The sequence below is a fragment of the Haematobia irritans genome, chromosome 1 (genome assembly GCF_050003625.1).
Source record: "Haematobia irritans isolate KBUSLIRL chromosome 1, ASM5000362v1, whole genome shotgun sequence".
Lineage (NCBI taxonomy): Eukaryota > Metazoa > Arthropoda > Insecta > Diptera > Muscidae > Haematobia > Haematobia irritans.
Window position 1 is genome coordinate 58,525,820 of NC_134397.1, and position 17,898 is coordinate 58,543,717.

The following is a 17,898-nucleotide window of genomic DNA, read 5'->3' on the forward strand; positions in this document are numbered from 1 at the left end:
ACAAAAGTTGCTTCACAAAAGACGCTCTATCTCACAAACTAATTGACTTACAGACGTCAACTTTTGACACGAATCATTTGAAGGTTGGTACTATATAAAAATAATATACATTTAATACTAGCGACGCCATCTATGTGTCAGACCGGGGACTTATCAGCCAACCTGTTATTGGCGAAGAAATAAGCGGGGACCTGGCCCGGCTCGAAAATAGGGAGTAGAAACAAATTTTAGAAAAATCCTGAAATAAAATATGTGCGATTCTAAGAAGATGCTAGATCAGCAAGCAAGACTACTGATATAGGTTTATGCGGCCGTCATGAGGGGAAATTTGTAGTAAAAAAATAATAGCGATATATTAAAGATCTTCATTTTTTTAAAAGGTATTTTAATTTTTATTATTTTTTTAATTTTATTATTTATATTACATACCGTAATATTCCCAAAATACTCATGAATTTCTTCTTGCATTGCGAAAACTAAGATTTCCAATGAAACTTATTTTTTAAAAATTTCCGTTCGATTTAATGATTTTCATCGTTAATGTAAAGATTCGAAATCTCAGTTTTAAATATATTTATTTGTATTGAGTAGTTTTCCTTTTTTTATTTGTTTCAGCTAAGCTAAACATGTTTTAGTACAATCGAGTTGAAAAAATAGAAGACAATGTCTGCTACTTTGGCGAACATGCCCGTATATCCCCTTTTCATTTTTACTTTTCTGCTGTGCTTACCAACAAATTTCTTTGAGTGTACTCCGTCTGTAAAACTTGAAGTTTGAATAAATTTTATCATTAATGTAAAGATTAGAAATTTAGTTTTAAACGTATATCCAGAAAATAATAAGGTTTGTCATTACATTACAGTTCAAAAAGCTTCAAAAGCTTTTGACTTTTACAGCGCGAAGATTACTTTAAAATTAATTAAATAATTTTGTAGAAGAAAACGTATCAACGTCATTTTATCTGTTTGTCAAAGTTTTCTTTTATTATATTAAAATATAGTCCTAATATATAGTTGTTCTTATACTTAAAAATTTGTTCTTACCCCTAATATCCCCTAATTCGATTTCTGTTAGAATGGGGAGGCGCGTCGATAACAGTAATTGGGTTATCGAATTGTTAAAGCAAAACAAGAGAGCATAAACATGTTGGGGCCTAGGTAAAGAGAAAAATATACAAATAAAATCTCTTCAGCTGTTATTCTAGTGGGGCGCACATGGTGGTATTATTGTTGCTTTCCTTCAAATAATAACGATGACATCCAAAAAGTCTCTCATAATTAAAATGTTGTTTTTGTTTTGTTTGGTTTGAAAACGCATTCGAAGAGCCCTATCGTTTAGTAGCATTTTAGTGAACGGTTGGGGAACATTGTGGCTTCGTCTAGACGCGAACTAATAAATTAAAACGAATTTTGTAAAAACAGCATTAGCGTCAACAATTGTCTTCTTGAGTATCGTTATGAAGTGAAAAAGTATGAGTGTCTTTCTATTGGATATTAGTCAATTGCTAGCCGCCTTGTGTTTTGCAATAGCAAAAAGATAAATAATAAACTAGTGACGCAAAAAAGTTATTGGTTTCTATCAATTATATTTTCTAAACAGAATTTAGTTAAAAAAAAAATACTTAAAAATCCAAAAATTAAAAACGAAAATAACCATTTTCAAGGCTGTTGTGGAAGTTCATGAGATTAATAAACAAAAAATCAACCCAAAACGACACAGTTTTCAAAAACCAGATATTCTTCTTGCCAAAGGTAAACAAACACCCAAATAAGAATGGAACGTATCTTACGAGGCATTATGCGTTATCGCAATACAACACGTGAGCAGATGGTTAAGGAATTTCAAAAAGTTCGTGATAACCCTGAGGTGAGTCCATAATTAGATCTGCGCTACTTGAAATGCATTATCTCAGCCGGCAAATTTATCTGGAGTACACAATCCAAAGTAAATGTAATAAAATTGTTTTTGGTTGAAGAGCAATGCAAACAGGTTCATTACACTAGTTTGCAAATTTTTCGAAATTTTCAGAAAAGATATAGCCGATAATTTCATTAACGATAGCTATAAATAAAATAAATAAATATTTTCTAAATAACATTTTGTTAAAATTAAAAAACCACACTGAAAAAAATAGTGGCGTGATATTAAAGATTACGCAACCTAAATTTTGGTATGCGAAATTTACAAAATATTAAGGAGAAATTTCTTTAAAATAATGAAATTTTAATTAAAATAAAGTTTGTAATCTTTGCTTCAAAATTTTTTGCATTAAATTTAGGACACAAATAGTGTAAATTTGCATCCCTCCGTTAAAGTCACATGTCTTTGAACTGAGGCAAACTTTCCTTAAAGTAAAGAAACACACAGATTTAAGATAAAAACGCTTCAAATATAGGCTAAGACTTATTTTGAGGATTTAGCGTCTTTGGTTTAAAGTTTTTTTTTTTGGAATTAAGAAAACATTTTTTATTTTGAAGTATCCGTTATAATTTGGATTTTTAAACTGGCATTTATTTGTACGTGACTACCTTTATTAATAATGGACTGAATAGTCTAAGTGAGCCTCATACATCGGGCTGCCACCTAACCTAACCTACCCTAATTTTAATTTTATTGGTCCTAGATTTAAAGCCAGATAGGTCGCTAAAAAATTTCTTTATTTTACAGTAGCCGCATCTCTGGCTCGGAATCAATACCAAAATCCTTAAGGGAAGGTCAAAACCTTTGGATCTAAGTAAACTTTTTTGAGTGCACATCAATAATTATAGTAAGTGTGTAAATATAACCATAGCGATAGGCGGTAGGCGAAACATTTTTGCCGCAACGGCAAATACAATAAGCTTGACGGCGAATAATTCCCTTTTTCACGTTTCCTATCATTTTTGTTGTCAATACAGCATGCTTTGACAATATTAAACAATGAAGTTGAATAAAAACATACAATGGCTTGTTATTTGTTGAGTTATTTCAAGAAAAAATAATCTACACGTGTCCAGGCAACAGCAATTCCTAGTGGTGAGTTAAAAAAATTTATAAGCGATGGCAACACTATACCAGTTTTCGCCAAGGAGTTAGAATAAGTTTTAATTTAGCGACACGCCGCTAGCCGTCACGGTATTCTGTCGCGGATTTTGGGCTTCCCATAAGAAATACACGTAAATAAGTATTCGCCTACCGCCTATCGCTATGGTTATATTTACACACTAAAAAATAATAACAATTTTAGCCAAGTTTAGTTTATTTTAATTTGAGTATTTAATTTTAAATTTTTCAGGTAATAATTTTTATACACACTTAAAGCATAATTTAATTTTTTGTTTTTTACTGGTTAGGAGGGAAAATGTTTTATGCACCCGACACAGCGTCCACTGTCGTGTACCAGCCTCCACAGTGTTGTCAGGGAAAACTTTCGGTTTACCCTACAAGGACAAAAAAATCCCAACTTTCCCCTACAATTTACAATATTTTTTGTTCTATAAGACTGAAGTTTAGACAAAATTCTCTATAGAAATAAAATTTTGACAAAATTTTCTATAGAAATAATATTTTTACACAATTTTTATAGAAATAAAATTTCGACAAAATTTTCTATAGAAATAAAATTTTGACAAAATGTTCTACAGAAATAAAATTGTGACAAAATCGTATATTTTGGCAAAATTTTCTTTAGAAATAAAATTTTGCGAAAATTTTGTATAGAAATAAAATTTTGCGAAAATTTTGTATAGAAATAAAATTTTTTATAGAAATAAAATTTTGAGAACATTTTGTATAGAAATAAAATTTTGAGAAAAATTTCTATAGAAATAAAATTTTGACAAAATTTTCTATAGAAATAAAATTGTGAGAAAAAATTTTATAGAAATAAAATTTTGAGAAAATTTTCTATAGAAATAAAATTTTGACAAAATGTTCTATAGAAATAAAGTTTTGAAAAAATGTTCTATAGAAATAAAGTTTTGACAAAATATTCTACAGAAATAAAATTGTGAGAAAATCGCATATTTTGGCAAAATTTCCTTTAGAAATAAAATTTTGCGAAAATTTTGTATAGAAATAAATTTTTTTATAGAAATAAAATTTTGAGAACATTTTGTATAGAAATAAAATTTTGAGAAAAATTCTATAGAAATAAAATTTTGACAAAATTTTCTATAGAAATAAAATTTTGAGAAAAATTTTTATAGAAATAAAATTTTGAGAAAATTTTCTATAGAAATAAAATTTTGACAAAATGTTCTATAGAAATAAAGTTTTGAAAAAATTTTCTATAGAAATAAAATTTTAATAAAATTTTCATGTAGCATGTTTGTCGAAACCATGTTATTTTCTCGGAAATTATGTATGTGATTGCGGAAAGAATGTTATATTTGACGAGAAAAGAATATTTTTGCGACAAAAATGCTACATGATCGCTGTGACAAAGTGACATGACAAAATGTTCTATAGAAATAAAGTTTTGAAAAAATTTTCTACAGAAATACAATTTTGACAAAATTCTCTAGTTTGGCAAAATTTTTTATAGAAATAAAATTTTGCGAAAATTTTTCTATAGAAATAAAATTTTGGCAAAATTTTCTATAGAAATAAAATTTTGAAAGAATTTTTCTCTTTACGTGGTATTTTGTAATTCAAAAATTAAAACACACATTTTACAAAAAAGATGGTAGATCTATTTTTTATTTTTAACACGTCTACAAATATTTTCTAACTCACTCAAAAAAATATGTATTGGAAAATTAAGGCAAGCAACAAAAATGCAATGCCTACTAGATATTCTCTTGCAAATTTCAAACATTAAAACAGAAATATATTATGCTAGCACTACATACTTGACAAGAAAGGTAATGTTAAAACTACTTTGTTAAAATATTTTGTTTGGTTTGATTATAATAAAGTTACATGAATACAAACACAAATAAGATAATTCAAATCTTAGGTTACTTGATGAAAATTGAAATTTTAATATTTAAAATATAATTATAAGTATAATAAAAATAATGGAGCCACCACACTCTAGAAATAAAATTTTCCCAAAATTTTCTATAGAAATAAAATTTTGAAAAAAAATTTTCTATAGAAATACAATTTTGACAAAATTTTTCTTCACACAGAGAAGGAATATGATCACGACAACAAAATGTTCTATAGAAGTTTTGAAAAAATTTTCTACAGAAATAAAAATTTGACAAAATTCTCTATTTTGGCAAAATTTTCTATAGAAATAAAATTTTCTATGGAAATAAAATTTTGAGAAAATTTTCTTTACAAATAAAATTTTAACAAAATTTTCTATAGAAATAAAATTTTGACAATTTTTTCTTAAAATTTTATTTCTATCATTTTGGCAAAATTTTACGAAAATTTTCTATAAACAAATTTTTTTTGAGAAAATTTTCTATAAAAATAAAATCTTGACAAAATTTCTATAGAAATGTTTGTTTGGTCGATTGGTGGTAAAATTTTCTTCAAATTTTGGTTGATTAGTTTTTGGCACGAGTGGTAGCCGTGCACGCAAAAAAATAATTCTTTCCTCCCAAACGAAATTTTACACAAACAAAGTTCGTTTCTAATTTGCTTTTCGCTGTAAGGAAGTTTATTTGGAAGAAAAGTATATACTGTTTGTGATAAACGTTTACTCTTTTCCAGGATGTAAAAACAATTTCATAAAGACTAACTCAAAAAACAATCTTTTCTGGCTAATTGCATTTTCCCTCACATCTTTCACACTTCCACGAGGTTATTTAGTTCTTAGCGCCTTTTTCTGTAATACAAACAATGTAGAAGAAATTATACGATTTTACAAATTTTTAAAATTTTACCTTTCGCCTGGACGGAGAATCGAACCACGGATCATGCAATTTGTAAGCCAGGACACTATCCACTGAGCTACGTACACGGATGAAAAAGACTGTTTTTCATATGTTTGGCTATAAACATTATATGTTTGGAACACAAATTTTTAAACACAATATTTTTGAGTGCAATCATATAATGTTCATAAACTAGCATAACATGTTTGGGACATATATGTTAATATGTTAGAATGTTTGGGACATAAAATGTTTGCAAATATAATATGCTTGGATGCAAACATATATTAATTTAGAAATAGCCTATAAACATATATGTGTTTAGTAGCTTGGAGCGCTATTTAACAGGAAGCGATATTGAATTAAGTTGGTGGTTGTTGCTTGTTATTACAAAATTAACATTTTATTTTTCCTTGGGCAATTGATCAGCTACTTCTTTGATCCTTACAAACTGTGTGGTCCGCTGTTCGAATCCCCGTCCGGCAAAAGGTAAAATTAAAATAAAAAAATTATACAATTGAATAATTTCTTCTACAATGTTTGTATTACAGAAAAAGGTGCTAAGAACTAAAAAATCTCGTGGAAGTGAGAAAGATGTGGGGGAATATACAATTGGGCAGAAACAAAATTTTGAGCATTCAGTTCGAAAACCTATGTTGTTAGCTCCTATATTACCTGTTTATTTTCATAATTCATTATGATTGTAAATATATAAATAATTAAATAAAATTTTGAGCACAATATTGTTTGGGAGAATTTTTTTTAAGCATATAATATTTTTGGGTGCAAAATGCTTCCAAACATATTATATTTTCACATAATAACATATTGTTTTTTGGAAGACAACATTATTGAATTTGGATGCAAAAATACAAATTGTTTGGAACTTAGACTACCCAAACATATATTGTTTAGACCAATATGCTTTCAAACATATTATATATTGGAAGAGATCAAACATATAAATGTTTGGGCAATACCCAAAAATGTATATGCTTGAAGCAAAATATGTTTGGGAGTATATGTTACAGAAGCGATTTTTTGTGAGCGTGTAGCTGTTATTGGCATCAATAGCTAACTATCCATATAAGTTATATTAATATAGCATAGCTTGCGGCGCCCACGAGCGGATTAAACAAACTTTATTTAACAGAAACAAACATTTAGTTGGGCACCGTGGAACAGTGGTTGCTACGTCCGCCTTGCATTCCAATGGTTCGAGCCCTGCTTCGACCGAACTTCAAAGTTTTTTTTTTTTTTTTTTTTCTTTTACATATACTCCAGATATGGTCGGAAGATTCCGGAAAATTTTTCAACATTACATTCTACTACATTAAATTTTTACTATGAACTGTAAAATGTGTCTTATTAAAGACTTAAAGTCAGAAAAGAACAGTGCTTGATATAAACGAAATGGACTGTGTTGTTGGTTCAAAAATATTTTTTTTTTATTGAAAAAATAAAAATTTTGTAACAAACGAATTTTTTTGGTGATAAAAGTTTAAAATTTTCGAAGAAATTCAAAAAACTCTAACAAAAGAAAATCGTTTTCGGTACACGTTTTCCAAACGTTTTTTTTTCATCGCGTGTGGTTACAACGCATTGTTAAAGATCAAGCCTTGTCGGCTTCTAATTTTCTCCTCTAGAGCCACCAAAATATAAAAATTATTAAAAATTTTGTGGAGTGAAAAAGTCCCTACATTTTGTCCCTACGTCCCCCCAAGACTCTAAATATTAGAAAAAAACCTACATGAAAGGAATTTTCCCTACTTCTGGCAACACTGGACCTCCATCACAGTGGATGATAATGGGTAAAAACCCATTCTGCTCATTCTACCCCGTGGTACACATTCCAATTCGGAACCGCTTTCGCATTACTTCGAAATGGACCCCGTCCGGACTCAGAATTTCATTCATCAAGAACGTATTCCTCATATCTGCTTACAACCTCTCAATGTCTTTTATTTAGTACTGACTATATTTCGGGGAGATAATTTAATTTAAATTAATTTTTAATTTAATGTAATTAATTCGAAACATAGCTAAAAGATCTGTGTTCATTTCACAAGGAATTGTATCGATATGGTATCATTTTCAACTAATTTCCTTATAAAAATTAATTATATATGGGCCCTATTTGACCGTGTGCTTTGAGGTCTAACTGTAGTTTCTATTCATTTTGGCACCTTCTGTAAAACTATTATTTATGCTAGAGAATAGCTAAGTGTATCAATGCGATATACATTGATCTAGTTGATTTGGCAAAAGATTTCGGTTCGTAAATGACACGATTTGTAACCACGTGTAATTATATGATAGAAATCTGAATTGAAAGTCAAGGTTAAGACGCATAAATTAAAATATGTACATACGTTTTATTGTTATTTAAAATGCCCATTTCACATGACTTTACCAGTCATTGCATGCACTGAAAGAAATTTGTTCGGACCATATGAAGAACATTTTCTCTTATTTACACAGAAAACAATAACAACAAAATTTAATTGAATTTGAAAAAATAATCTATTATAAATTAATTAATTTCATTCATTATTTATAAATAAAAAACATTAACAAAAATTAATTTGATCACTTAATTTTGATTGGAACTATTAATTTTCAAATTGGAATCGGCGATTGATATTATCATTTCTGTGATTGAAAAAAACAACAATTTAAAAAATTATTATATAAATTAATTTTTTGATTGAAACCAAAAAATTTTTTTTTAACAGTTAAATTGAACTCATTTTTATTGCAAAACAAAATATTGTTTTTTTGTTTAATTTTATGATTTTTTCCAAATTGTCCAAAGTTCAATGCACTTCTTCGTATCCCAAGTATGTCTCAAAATTGCAAAGAACTAAATGTAGGTAAAAAATTGATTGGCCGTACAAATAAGTCAATTGTAAAGTAAAGGCCGGTACTCTGTTCGGTTTTCGCGTTGAAATTCCATACAAAACCAAAAAATGCGAAAAACAAGCAAATTTGTTTTCATTTGTGGTACTTTGTTTTTTTTTTCGAGTTGAAAAACTGACGTTTATAGCATGGCGCCATTTGCAATGTGAATTAAGAAATAATTTATTTATTAAAATTATTTGTGTGGGTTTATAACGCAAACACGGATCATATTTTTGTTTCAAAAATATACAAAGGATAAAAGGAGTAGCAGATCAATTGCCCAAGGAAAAATAAAACTTAATTCCATATCGCTCCCTATTAAATAGCGCTCCCTGTTACCTAAATAAACACCGCTTTCTATAATAATGGTTTGTATAAATTTTTTTCGCAAGAATGAACATAGTACCGGCCTTAAAGCATAAAAAATTATTCGTAAGATTCTCAACAGAGAATGAAGGCGACCCAATTTTGTCGACGGCGGCTTGACGGTTAAGTCGACATAAATTTGTCTATTCGACGGCGGAAAATTATTCATTATAAAATCTTTTTGAAGTTATCGGAATGATAATGAGATTAGTTGTACAACCAATCTTACAATCCAATTTACATTTCATTAATATTTTCTGAGCAAAATTTTTGCATAATTGTTCCAGCATATATGATCATATCATATCATATGATTGATTGTGGAAGTTCCAACATTTTAGCAAATAAAAAAAAAAAAATTAATTAAAATGATATAAATCAATATTTTCGATTATATGGCGGCAGCGTCAACTGGTAAAAAAGTTAACGATAGCTAAAATCAGCGGCGCGACTCGGCAGCTTCATTCTCTGATTATCAAATATGGTACGAAGGACCGCCAGATTGCCGTTTCTTTCTTTGCATTTAGTTTATCTCTGTAGACGCTTCAACATAAAAGTTTTGTATGTTATATGTTCTCATAAAAATTGGAAAACTATTACGATAGAATCACATTTGCCCATCTTATATTCAATTTCTTTTAAGTGGGTCCATAATATTTTACATCCGATGCTAGGTCGTTTCCCTTACTTCCAATGCTATCAAACCATTACACTATTGGAAGAACTAAAAATAGAAATGGGCATTTCTTCACCATTCCTCTAATATTATTAGACAGACCAGATAAAAACCGAAGCAGCCTGTGTTTGCTACTATTTTTTATAAATTTTTTATTTAATTTTCTTTTCTATTCCTATTCCTATTCCTATTCCTATTCCTATTTTTAATTTTTATTTCTTTTTATTTCCAAAGGCAAGATATTTATAGTTAAACACAATATGATTAACAAAGATTACAAAATATGGCAACAAACATGCTAATTTTTTTTTTTTGATTTTATCGCATAAGAACATTTCAAATGTATACAAATAAGACTTCATAAAAGTATAGATTTTTGTACATTTATTAATTTCCTTTTCGTTTCCTAAACAGAAAAAAAAATTCACGAAAATGTTTCCAATTATAATTTTAATAGAGATTTAAAAAATATACAATTAAAAATTTAATTGATTAAAAAATTTTTTTAATTGCAACAAAAATCAATCACAAAAATTAATAGTATCAATTATTTTTTAATTGGATCAATTAATTTTTTAATTGACCTTCAATTAATTTTTTAATTGATACTATCATTTCAGTGATTGAAGACATTTCAATTAAAAAATTGGATCAATTTCGTGATTGAATCATAAAAAAAAAATTTGTGTGGTAACAGGTTGGCTGATAAGTCCCCGGTCTAACAAAGAAAAACACATTTTTTTGTCAAAATTCGTTTTTATTATTCAACATAGTTCCCTTCAAGAGCGATACAACGATTATAATGACCTTCCAATTTGTTGATACCATTTTGGGAGTACTCCATCGGTTTTGCTTCAAAATAGGCCTCAGTTTCGGCAATCACCTCTTCATTGTAGCCAAATTTTTTCCCTGCGACCATCCTTTTGAGGTCTGAGAACAAGAAAAAGTCACTGGGGGCCAGATCTGGAGAATACGGTGGGTGGGGAAGCAATTCGAAGCCCAATTCATGAATTTTTGCCATCGTTCTCAATGACTTGTGGCACGGTGCGTTGTCTTGGTGGAATAACACTTTCTTCTTCTTCATATGGGACCGTTTTGCCGTGATTTCGACTTTCAAACGCTCCAATAACGCCATATAATAGTCATTAGCGTAGCTAGACAGTTTTCCTAGGCCCCCCTATAGCCCCCCTAGCTAAAAATTTATAGACTGAACTTATAGGTTCAATTAATGTTGTATTTCATAAAATTGAATAAAAAATTAGACATCAAAATAATTCGACAATTAATTTATAATAAAGCAACTAAAAGTAGTTCCACACTTTTCCCAGCAAAAAAATTGTGAGTTGTTCTAAAGGCACAACTTTAAAAGTACTTCCAAAAATGTCCTCAATTATTTCAACTACACAGGAAAATTTTTACTTCATTTTTTTTCATATTTTAATGTGTAATTTTTTGTTTTCTTTTTTTTCAAATAGTTAAAAAAAAGAGTAAGAATAAATAAATTGGTACAAATTATTCAAATTTTGCCACAAAACTGCTAAATCCATTATAGAAAAATCGAAAATTTTGGAAATTATTCGAGGAAAACGTTTCAAACAAGCGTCAGAATGCATTAAAAATCATAAAAACAATATAAAAATTATTTATTTGGGAAAATATCACAAAATTTTTTAATTCACATTCAAAACACTGAATTCGGATCTCACCTTAAGAAGTGATGCAAATTCATTGCAACGGCTGTTGAAACGGTGGACATTTGTCCTATGACAAGCTCATATTACATTCATTGCTTCTCCGCCAATTTTGCACCACTTCTAGACCCAAAAAGAACATTTTCACTACCTTTTTGGCAACGCTTTTTCGCAGCATTATTAAGATTTATGAAAGAATAGTTTTAATATCAATTACTATTTTTTAATTAAATTGACTAAACTAAATCAATCATAAGTTCAACCACAGATTTATTTCATAAATATCAGACTTCAGACATTGCCATCGGCAACTGCTACCACAACCCAAGTAATTCGATTGTTCATGAAAGTCTTAAGCGGAAAGTTTTTGTGCGATTGTATATACTTGTTTAATTTTTATAAAAATTAAAAAAAAAAACTATTGACATTTATTGAAAAATGGAAAATCATAAATAAAGTTTCAAATTCTGGGGGGGGCTAAAATTTTTCTGGGGGGGTCTAAGCCCCCTCCCCAGAGGCCTTCCTACGCTTATGATAATAGTCACTGTTGACGGTTTTTCCCTTCTCAAGATAATCGATAAAAATTATTCCATGCGCATCCCAAAAACAGAGGCCATTACTTTGCCAGCGGACTTTTGAGTCTTTACACGCTTCGGAGACGGTTCACCGGTCGCTGTCCACTCAGCCGACTGTCGATTGGACTCGGGAGTATAGTGATGGAGCCATGTTTCATCCATTGTCACATATCGACGGAAAAACTCGGGTGTATTACGAGTTAACAGCTGCAAATACCGCTCATCAACACGTTGTGGTTTTTGGTCAAATGTGAGCTCGCGCGGCACCCATTTCGCAAAGAGCTTCCGCATACCCAAATATTGATGAATGATATGACCAACACGTTCCTTTGATATCTTTAAGGCCTCTGCTATCTCGATCAACTTCATTTTACGGTCATTCAAAATCATTTTGTGGATTTTTTTGATGTTTTTGTTGGTAACCACCTCTTTCGGGCGACCACTGCGTTCACCGTCCTCCGTGCTCATTTCATCACGCTTGAATTTTGCATACCAATCAATTATTGTTGATTTCCCTGGGGCAGAGTCCGGAAACTCATTATCAAGTCAAGTTTTTGCTTCCACCGTATTTTTTCCCTTCAGAAAACACTATTTTTATCAAAACACGAAATTCCTTTTTTTCCATTTTTTCACAATAACAAAAGTTGCTTCACAAAAGACGCTCTATCTCACAAACTAATTGACTTACAGACGTCAAATTTTGACACGAATCATTTGAAGGTTAGTACTATATAAAAATAATATACATTTAATACCAGCGACGCCATCTATGTGTCAGACCGGGGACTAATCAGCCAATCTGTTACCACACAAAAAATTGTTAATTGTGATGTACGGATTTCTCGCGGGAAGGGGTTTTATCCTTTAGTCTATGGTAGCGATGGGGTAAAATTGAACCATGAAATGCAGGCCGAAATGATATAGTCCACTTTGCACTGGGAGTAACATTAGCATTGTATCTATGCGTGTCAAATTTGGTTGAAATCGGTTCAGATTTAGATATATCTCCCATATATAGCTTTCGCCCGCTTTACACTCATACGACCACAGAGGCCAATTTTTAACTCCATAAGGAGTTAGCATAAAGGGCCCAAAATTGAGTTATCTCTCCCAGCCAGATCTATACTAAAGGCTGTGGAAAGGTTCATTCGCCCGAACCGAAACATGTACAGTCCAGGCGTGTATAGATTTGTATCTGTCGTTTTCTTTTCAATGGCTCTATTAACCATGTTCCTTAATCTATCTGTCCATAAAGCTCGAAGAATAATTGTATAAATAGATATAATGCATTTGGACGTCATTTGCCTGTTCGGTATCAGGCTAACATGAAATATAACTCCGATTTAGTTGAAATTTTGCACAGGGAGTAGAATTAGCATTGTAGCATTAGCATTATTAGCATTATGCGAGCCAAATTTGGTTGAAATCGGTATGGCTCCCATATATATGTTTTTTCTGATTTCGACAAAAATGGTCAAAATACCAAACTTTTTCCTTGTAAAATCGCCACTGCTTAGTCGAAGAGTTGTAAAAATTACTCTAATTTTCCTAAACTTCTAATACATATATATCGAGTGATAAATCATAAATACATTTTGCGAAGTTTCCTTAAAATTGCTTCAGATTTAAATATTTCCCATATATATACCCTGCGCCACACTGTGGAACAGGGTATTATAAGTTAGTGCATATGTTTGTAACACCCAGAAGGAGACGAGATAGACACATGGTGTCTTTTGCAATAATGCTCAGGGTGGGTCCCTGAGTCGATATAACCATGTCCGTCTGTCCGTCCGTTCGTCTGTCTGTGAACACTTTTTTGTGATCAAAGTCTAGGTCCAATCGCCTTCAAATTTGGCACATGTTCCTAATTTGGGTCAGAATAGAACCCTATTGATTTTGGAAGAAATCGGTTCAGATTTAGATATAGCTTTCATATATATCTTTCGCCCGATATGGACTAATATGGTCCTAAAAGCCAGAGTTTTGGCCCAATTTGGTTGAAATTGTGCACAGGGAGTAGATTTAGCATTGTAGCTATGCGTGCCAAATTTGGTTGAAATCGATTCAGATTTAGATATAGCTCCCATATATATCTTTCGCCCGATATGCACTTATATGGACCCAGATGCCAGAGTTTTATCCCGATTATCTTGAAATTTTGAACAAGGAGTACAATTGGTAGAGTAGTAATGTGTGCCAAATTTGATTGAAATCGGAGTGAAATAGGAGTACAATTAGTAATATAGTCACGTGTGCCAAATTTGATTGAAATTGGTTCAGATTTAGATATAGCTCCCCATATATATATATGTTTTTCTGATTTCGACAAAAATGGTCAAAATACCAACATTTTCCTTGTTAAATCGCCACTGCTTAGTCGAAAAGTTGTAAAAATGACTCTAATTTTCCTAAACTTCGAATACATAATAATACATAGTGCATTAGCCAACTTAAATTTTGAGTCTATAGATTTTGTAGAAGTCTATCAAATTCTGTCCAGATCGAGTGATATTTAAATGTATGTATTTGGGACAAACCGTTATATATAGTCCCCAACACATTTGACGGATGTGATATGGTATCGAAAATTTAGATCTACAAAGTGGTGCAGGGTATAATATAGTCGGCCCCGCCCGACTTTAGACTTTCCTTACTTGTTTTTATTTATTTATTCAACGACGTAATATAAAAAGAAACAAAATATAAAAGAAACAAGCCAAATAAAACATCTATTAATACTGAAAAATCTTTTACATATGGCTGGAGAAAAATATAAAATTAATCACACTTCTTGGAATATACTTTAGGAATATACTTTAGGGCACCTTAGGAATATACTTTAGGGCACCTTATCGGTCGGATAAACCCTGCGACACAACACGTTGCGGCGACAAATCCGGTAGTATAAGGCCATGTTCGCGTGTTGCGAGGACGTGTTGGTATAAAATCAAATCAACTTTGATTTTTTCCGGTTGGGAGGTACAAATCTTCACGTGTAAGGGGATGTTCGCCAAACATTAGCAAAAACAAATTTATTTTCATAATTAAAACAAGCATTTCTGGGATGAAATTAATGAGGGATCGCTAATTAGGCTTGGAATTTTTATTGTTTCTTCCATTTTTACTAAAAAATTGCTTTACACCTAACTTTTCGTCCATCTTCATTGTTTGTGTTTATGCTTCTTCTTATTTCTTCATGTTGTTATCATAATTGTTCGTACAGTGTGAAGGTAAAACTTGAACGAACACACAACAAATAGGCGAACCTCTGTCGTAGTGTTTATCCAACCGTCTGAGGTCCGCTTAATACAACACATATGAATGCCAATATAAAAAATTATCGGTTGTTATCGAAAAATACATGCGTTTGCAGAGAGATAATTATCGCTCAAAGATGTTTGATTTATGTTTACATTTCTCTCACTTGACGACTCGCATGCTCTCAGAGATTGATAGAGTTGAAAATTAATATATCAGTAGGGCTAATTGTAGCTTATCTTTGTAGACTTGTTTTAACAAATAAGAAAAAAAAAAATAATGATTTGCTTGTGACGAAATTCGTTGAAAAATTGAACAACAATGAACATTTACACATGGATGGGTGTATTCATATTAATACATTTTACAGTGTGGCGGGAAATGGACAAAGCTAACAACACATTTGTGTATGCACCAGTGTTGTCAAGTTGGGACACCCCATTTTAGGTTTTTTTTTCACTTTTGGAAGAATTTTTAGGGGTTAAAATCTACACCTTATAAAGTGGAACAATTCTCAACGAAATTTCGGAACAATTCTGGCATGAATTTTGGAGAAAAAGATGTGAGAGGACAACCAAGCTCCTAGCAAGTATGCATTAGCGCTAAGCAAGTATGCATTAGCGCTAAGCAATTATGCATTAGCGTTACTTTCGCTATCCTTTTCAAATGATCCTGTTGAAAGTGCAAGTTCAATATTCAACATAGTTAAAAACGACTTAAGAAATCTTATGTTCAGCCTGAACAGCTTAAATATTCCTTAAATGAAGGGTGTCAAAATTTTTACACCTACACTGAAAAAAAAAATTGTCGTGAGGTCAAAAATTTCATGTCTTTAAAATAAATTGGGCTAATGTCAACTTGACTTTAATAATTTAGAAAAATTCCTTAAAATTAATGAAATTGTCTTTAAATTTGTTGACTTTTTGCATCTTGACTACAAAGCAAAAAATCGTTCAAAAATTGTACATGTTTTTCAACACTTTATTTTAAGACGTTTTTTTACTTGAAACATAGCAAAATTTCTACTGAAAGTCAAGTCTGAATTTGGAAAATAAAATTGTCGTTAACTCGTTTTTAAAGGACTTCGAGAGCATATGAAGAAAAAAAGTTGAAAAAAAAACGAAAAATTAAAATTTGCTTCCTAGAAGCATGTACACAAAACCCAAATTTAAAAGAGAATTGTGTCTTAAAAGTATCCTTACTTGTATTCTTCGCTTCTTTGGCTCGGAATGAATACCAAAATTTTTAAAGTAAAGACAAAATCTTTGGAACCGAGTATGCTTTTTTTCAGTGTAGGTTAGGTTAAATTCAGTCCATTGTGATACCGCATTAACTAAAGGTACTTATTACATATGAGCACTTCTAATTTTAACCGCTGAATCTACTCGATTATTTTCTTCTACTGAACCAACCAGAAATTTTTGTTTTCTAAAAGTAGCACCGCAAGTAAGTTGAAATTTATTATAAAATGTTCGAAATCTCGATGCGAATTCTTAACACTGTGCGGCCCCATTTGCATTGTGAGTCGACATATATGTACATAATTATCATGACATCTCCCCTTATTAGCTTGTAGACGTCCAATGTCTATTTCATTAAAATTTACTTTTGTTTATGTCCAAAGTTCGAAACAAATTATAAAATTGTTTTGAATCCAAAAATCAATCGAATGTTATCGGTTTATGATGAAAGGTAAATAGGTTATAATGTTTGATTTTAAATCCGAATGCAACCAAACGTTTATTGAACTGAGTAATTGAAATGAAATGTGTAATTAAAAAAAAAAAAACGGAAGGAATGATTTCTGAGGATACCCTTTCTAATTTGTGCAAGTCTTGACGATATTGCAAAATTCAATTTTTCCTAAACAGTTTTAATTTTTAAAGAAAGTAGACAGGTGAAAATAGAGTACATAATTTTTCGATATCGGATCAGTATATTAAATGTCGTTTCAAAAAAAAAAAAAATGGACTCGCAATAAAACTTGGGACCACGATTTTTTTAATAATTGGATGGCAAAGGGGCCTCCTTTATGCCTTGTGGGTAGTGCAGGCTCACTTAATTTGAATATCGATATCATACAGTGTTGCCAGAAGTAGAGAAAATTCCCTACGTGTAGGGTTTTATTTCTAATATTTAGCGTCTTGTAGGGACAAGGGGTACAATTTAGGAACTTTTACACTCAACACAATTTTTAATAATTTTTACATTTTGGTGGCTCTAGAGGAGTAAATTAGAAGACGGCAAGACTTGATCTGTAACCATGTGTGGTAACCGCGATTATCACTCGTGCACAAAAAAATCTACCAAAATTTGAAGATAATCTTACCAAAAATCTACCAATCAAATATTTCAATAGAGAACATTTTGTCAAAATTTTATTTCTATAGAAATATTTATTCCTATAGAAAATTTTGTCAAAATTTTATTTCTATAGAAAATTTTGTCAAAATTTTATTTCTATAGAAAATTTTGTCAACATTTTATTTCTATAGAAAAATTTCTCAAAAATTAAAAAAAAAGTCCAAAATTTTATTTCTATAGAGATTTGATCTGCCAAAACATCAGGAATTCTACCAATCTACCAATACGACTTTATTGAAAAGTTTATCGAC

The 17,898-nt window shown here is 30.7% G+C and overlaps 1 protein-coding gene across 1 annotated transcript in view; it reads left to right on the plus strand.

Moving 5' to 3' along the window:
* The first annotated feature begins 1,329 nt into the window (after positions 1 to 1,329).
* The window catches only part of CAHbeta (carbonic anhydrase beta), a 35,069-nt gene continuing 18,500 nt past the window's right edge, over positions 1,330 to 17,898 (plus strand). Inside the window, exon 1 of the mRNA XM_075290495.1 lies at positions 1,330 to 1,866. Within this exon, the coding sequence (XP_075146610.1) occupies positions 1,774 to 1,866 (93 nt within the window). The 5' untranslated portion in view covers positions 1,330 to 1,773. The remainder of the gene's footprint in view (positions 1,867 to 17,898) is intronic.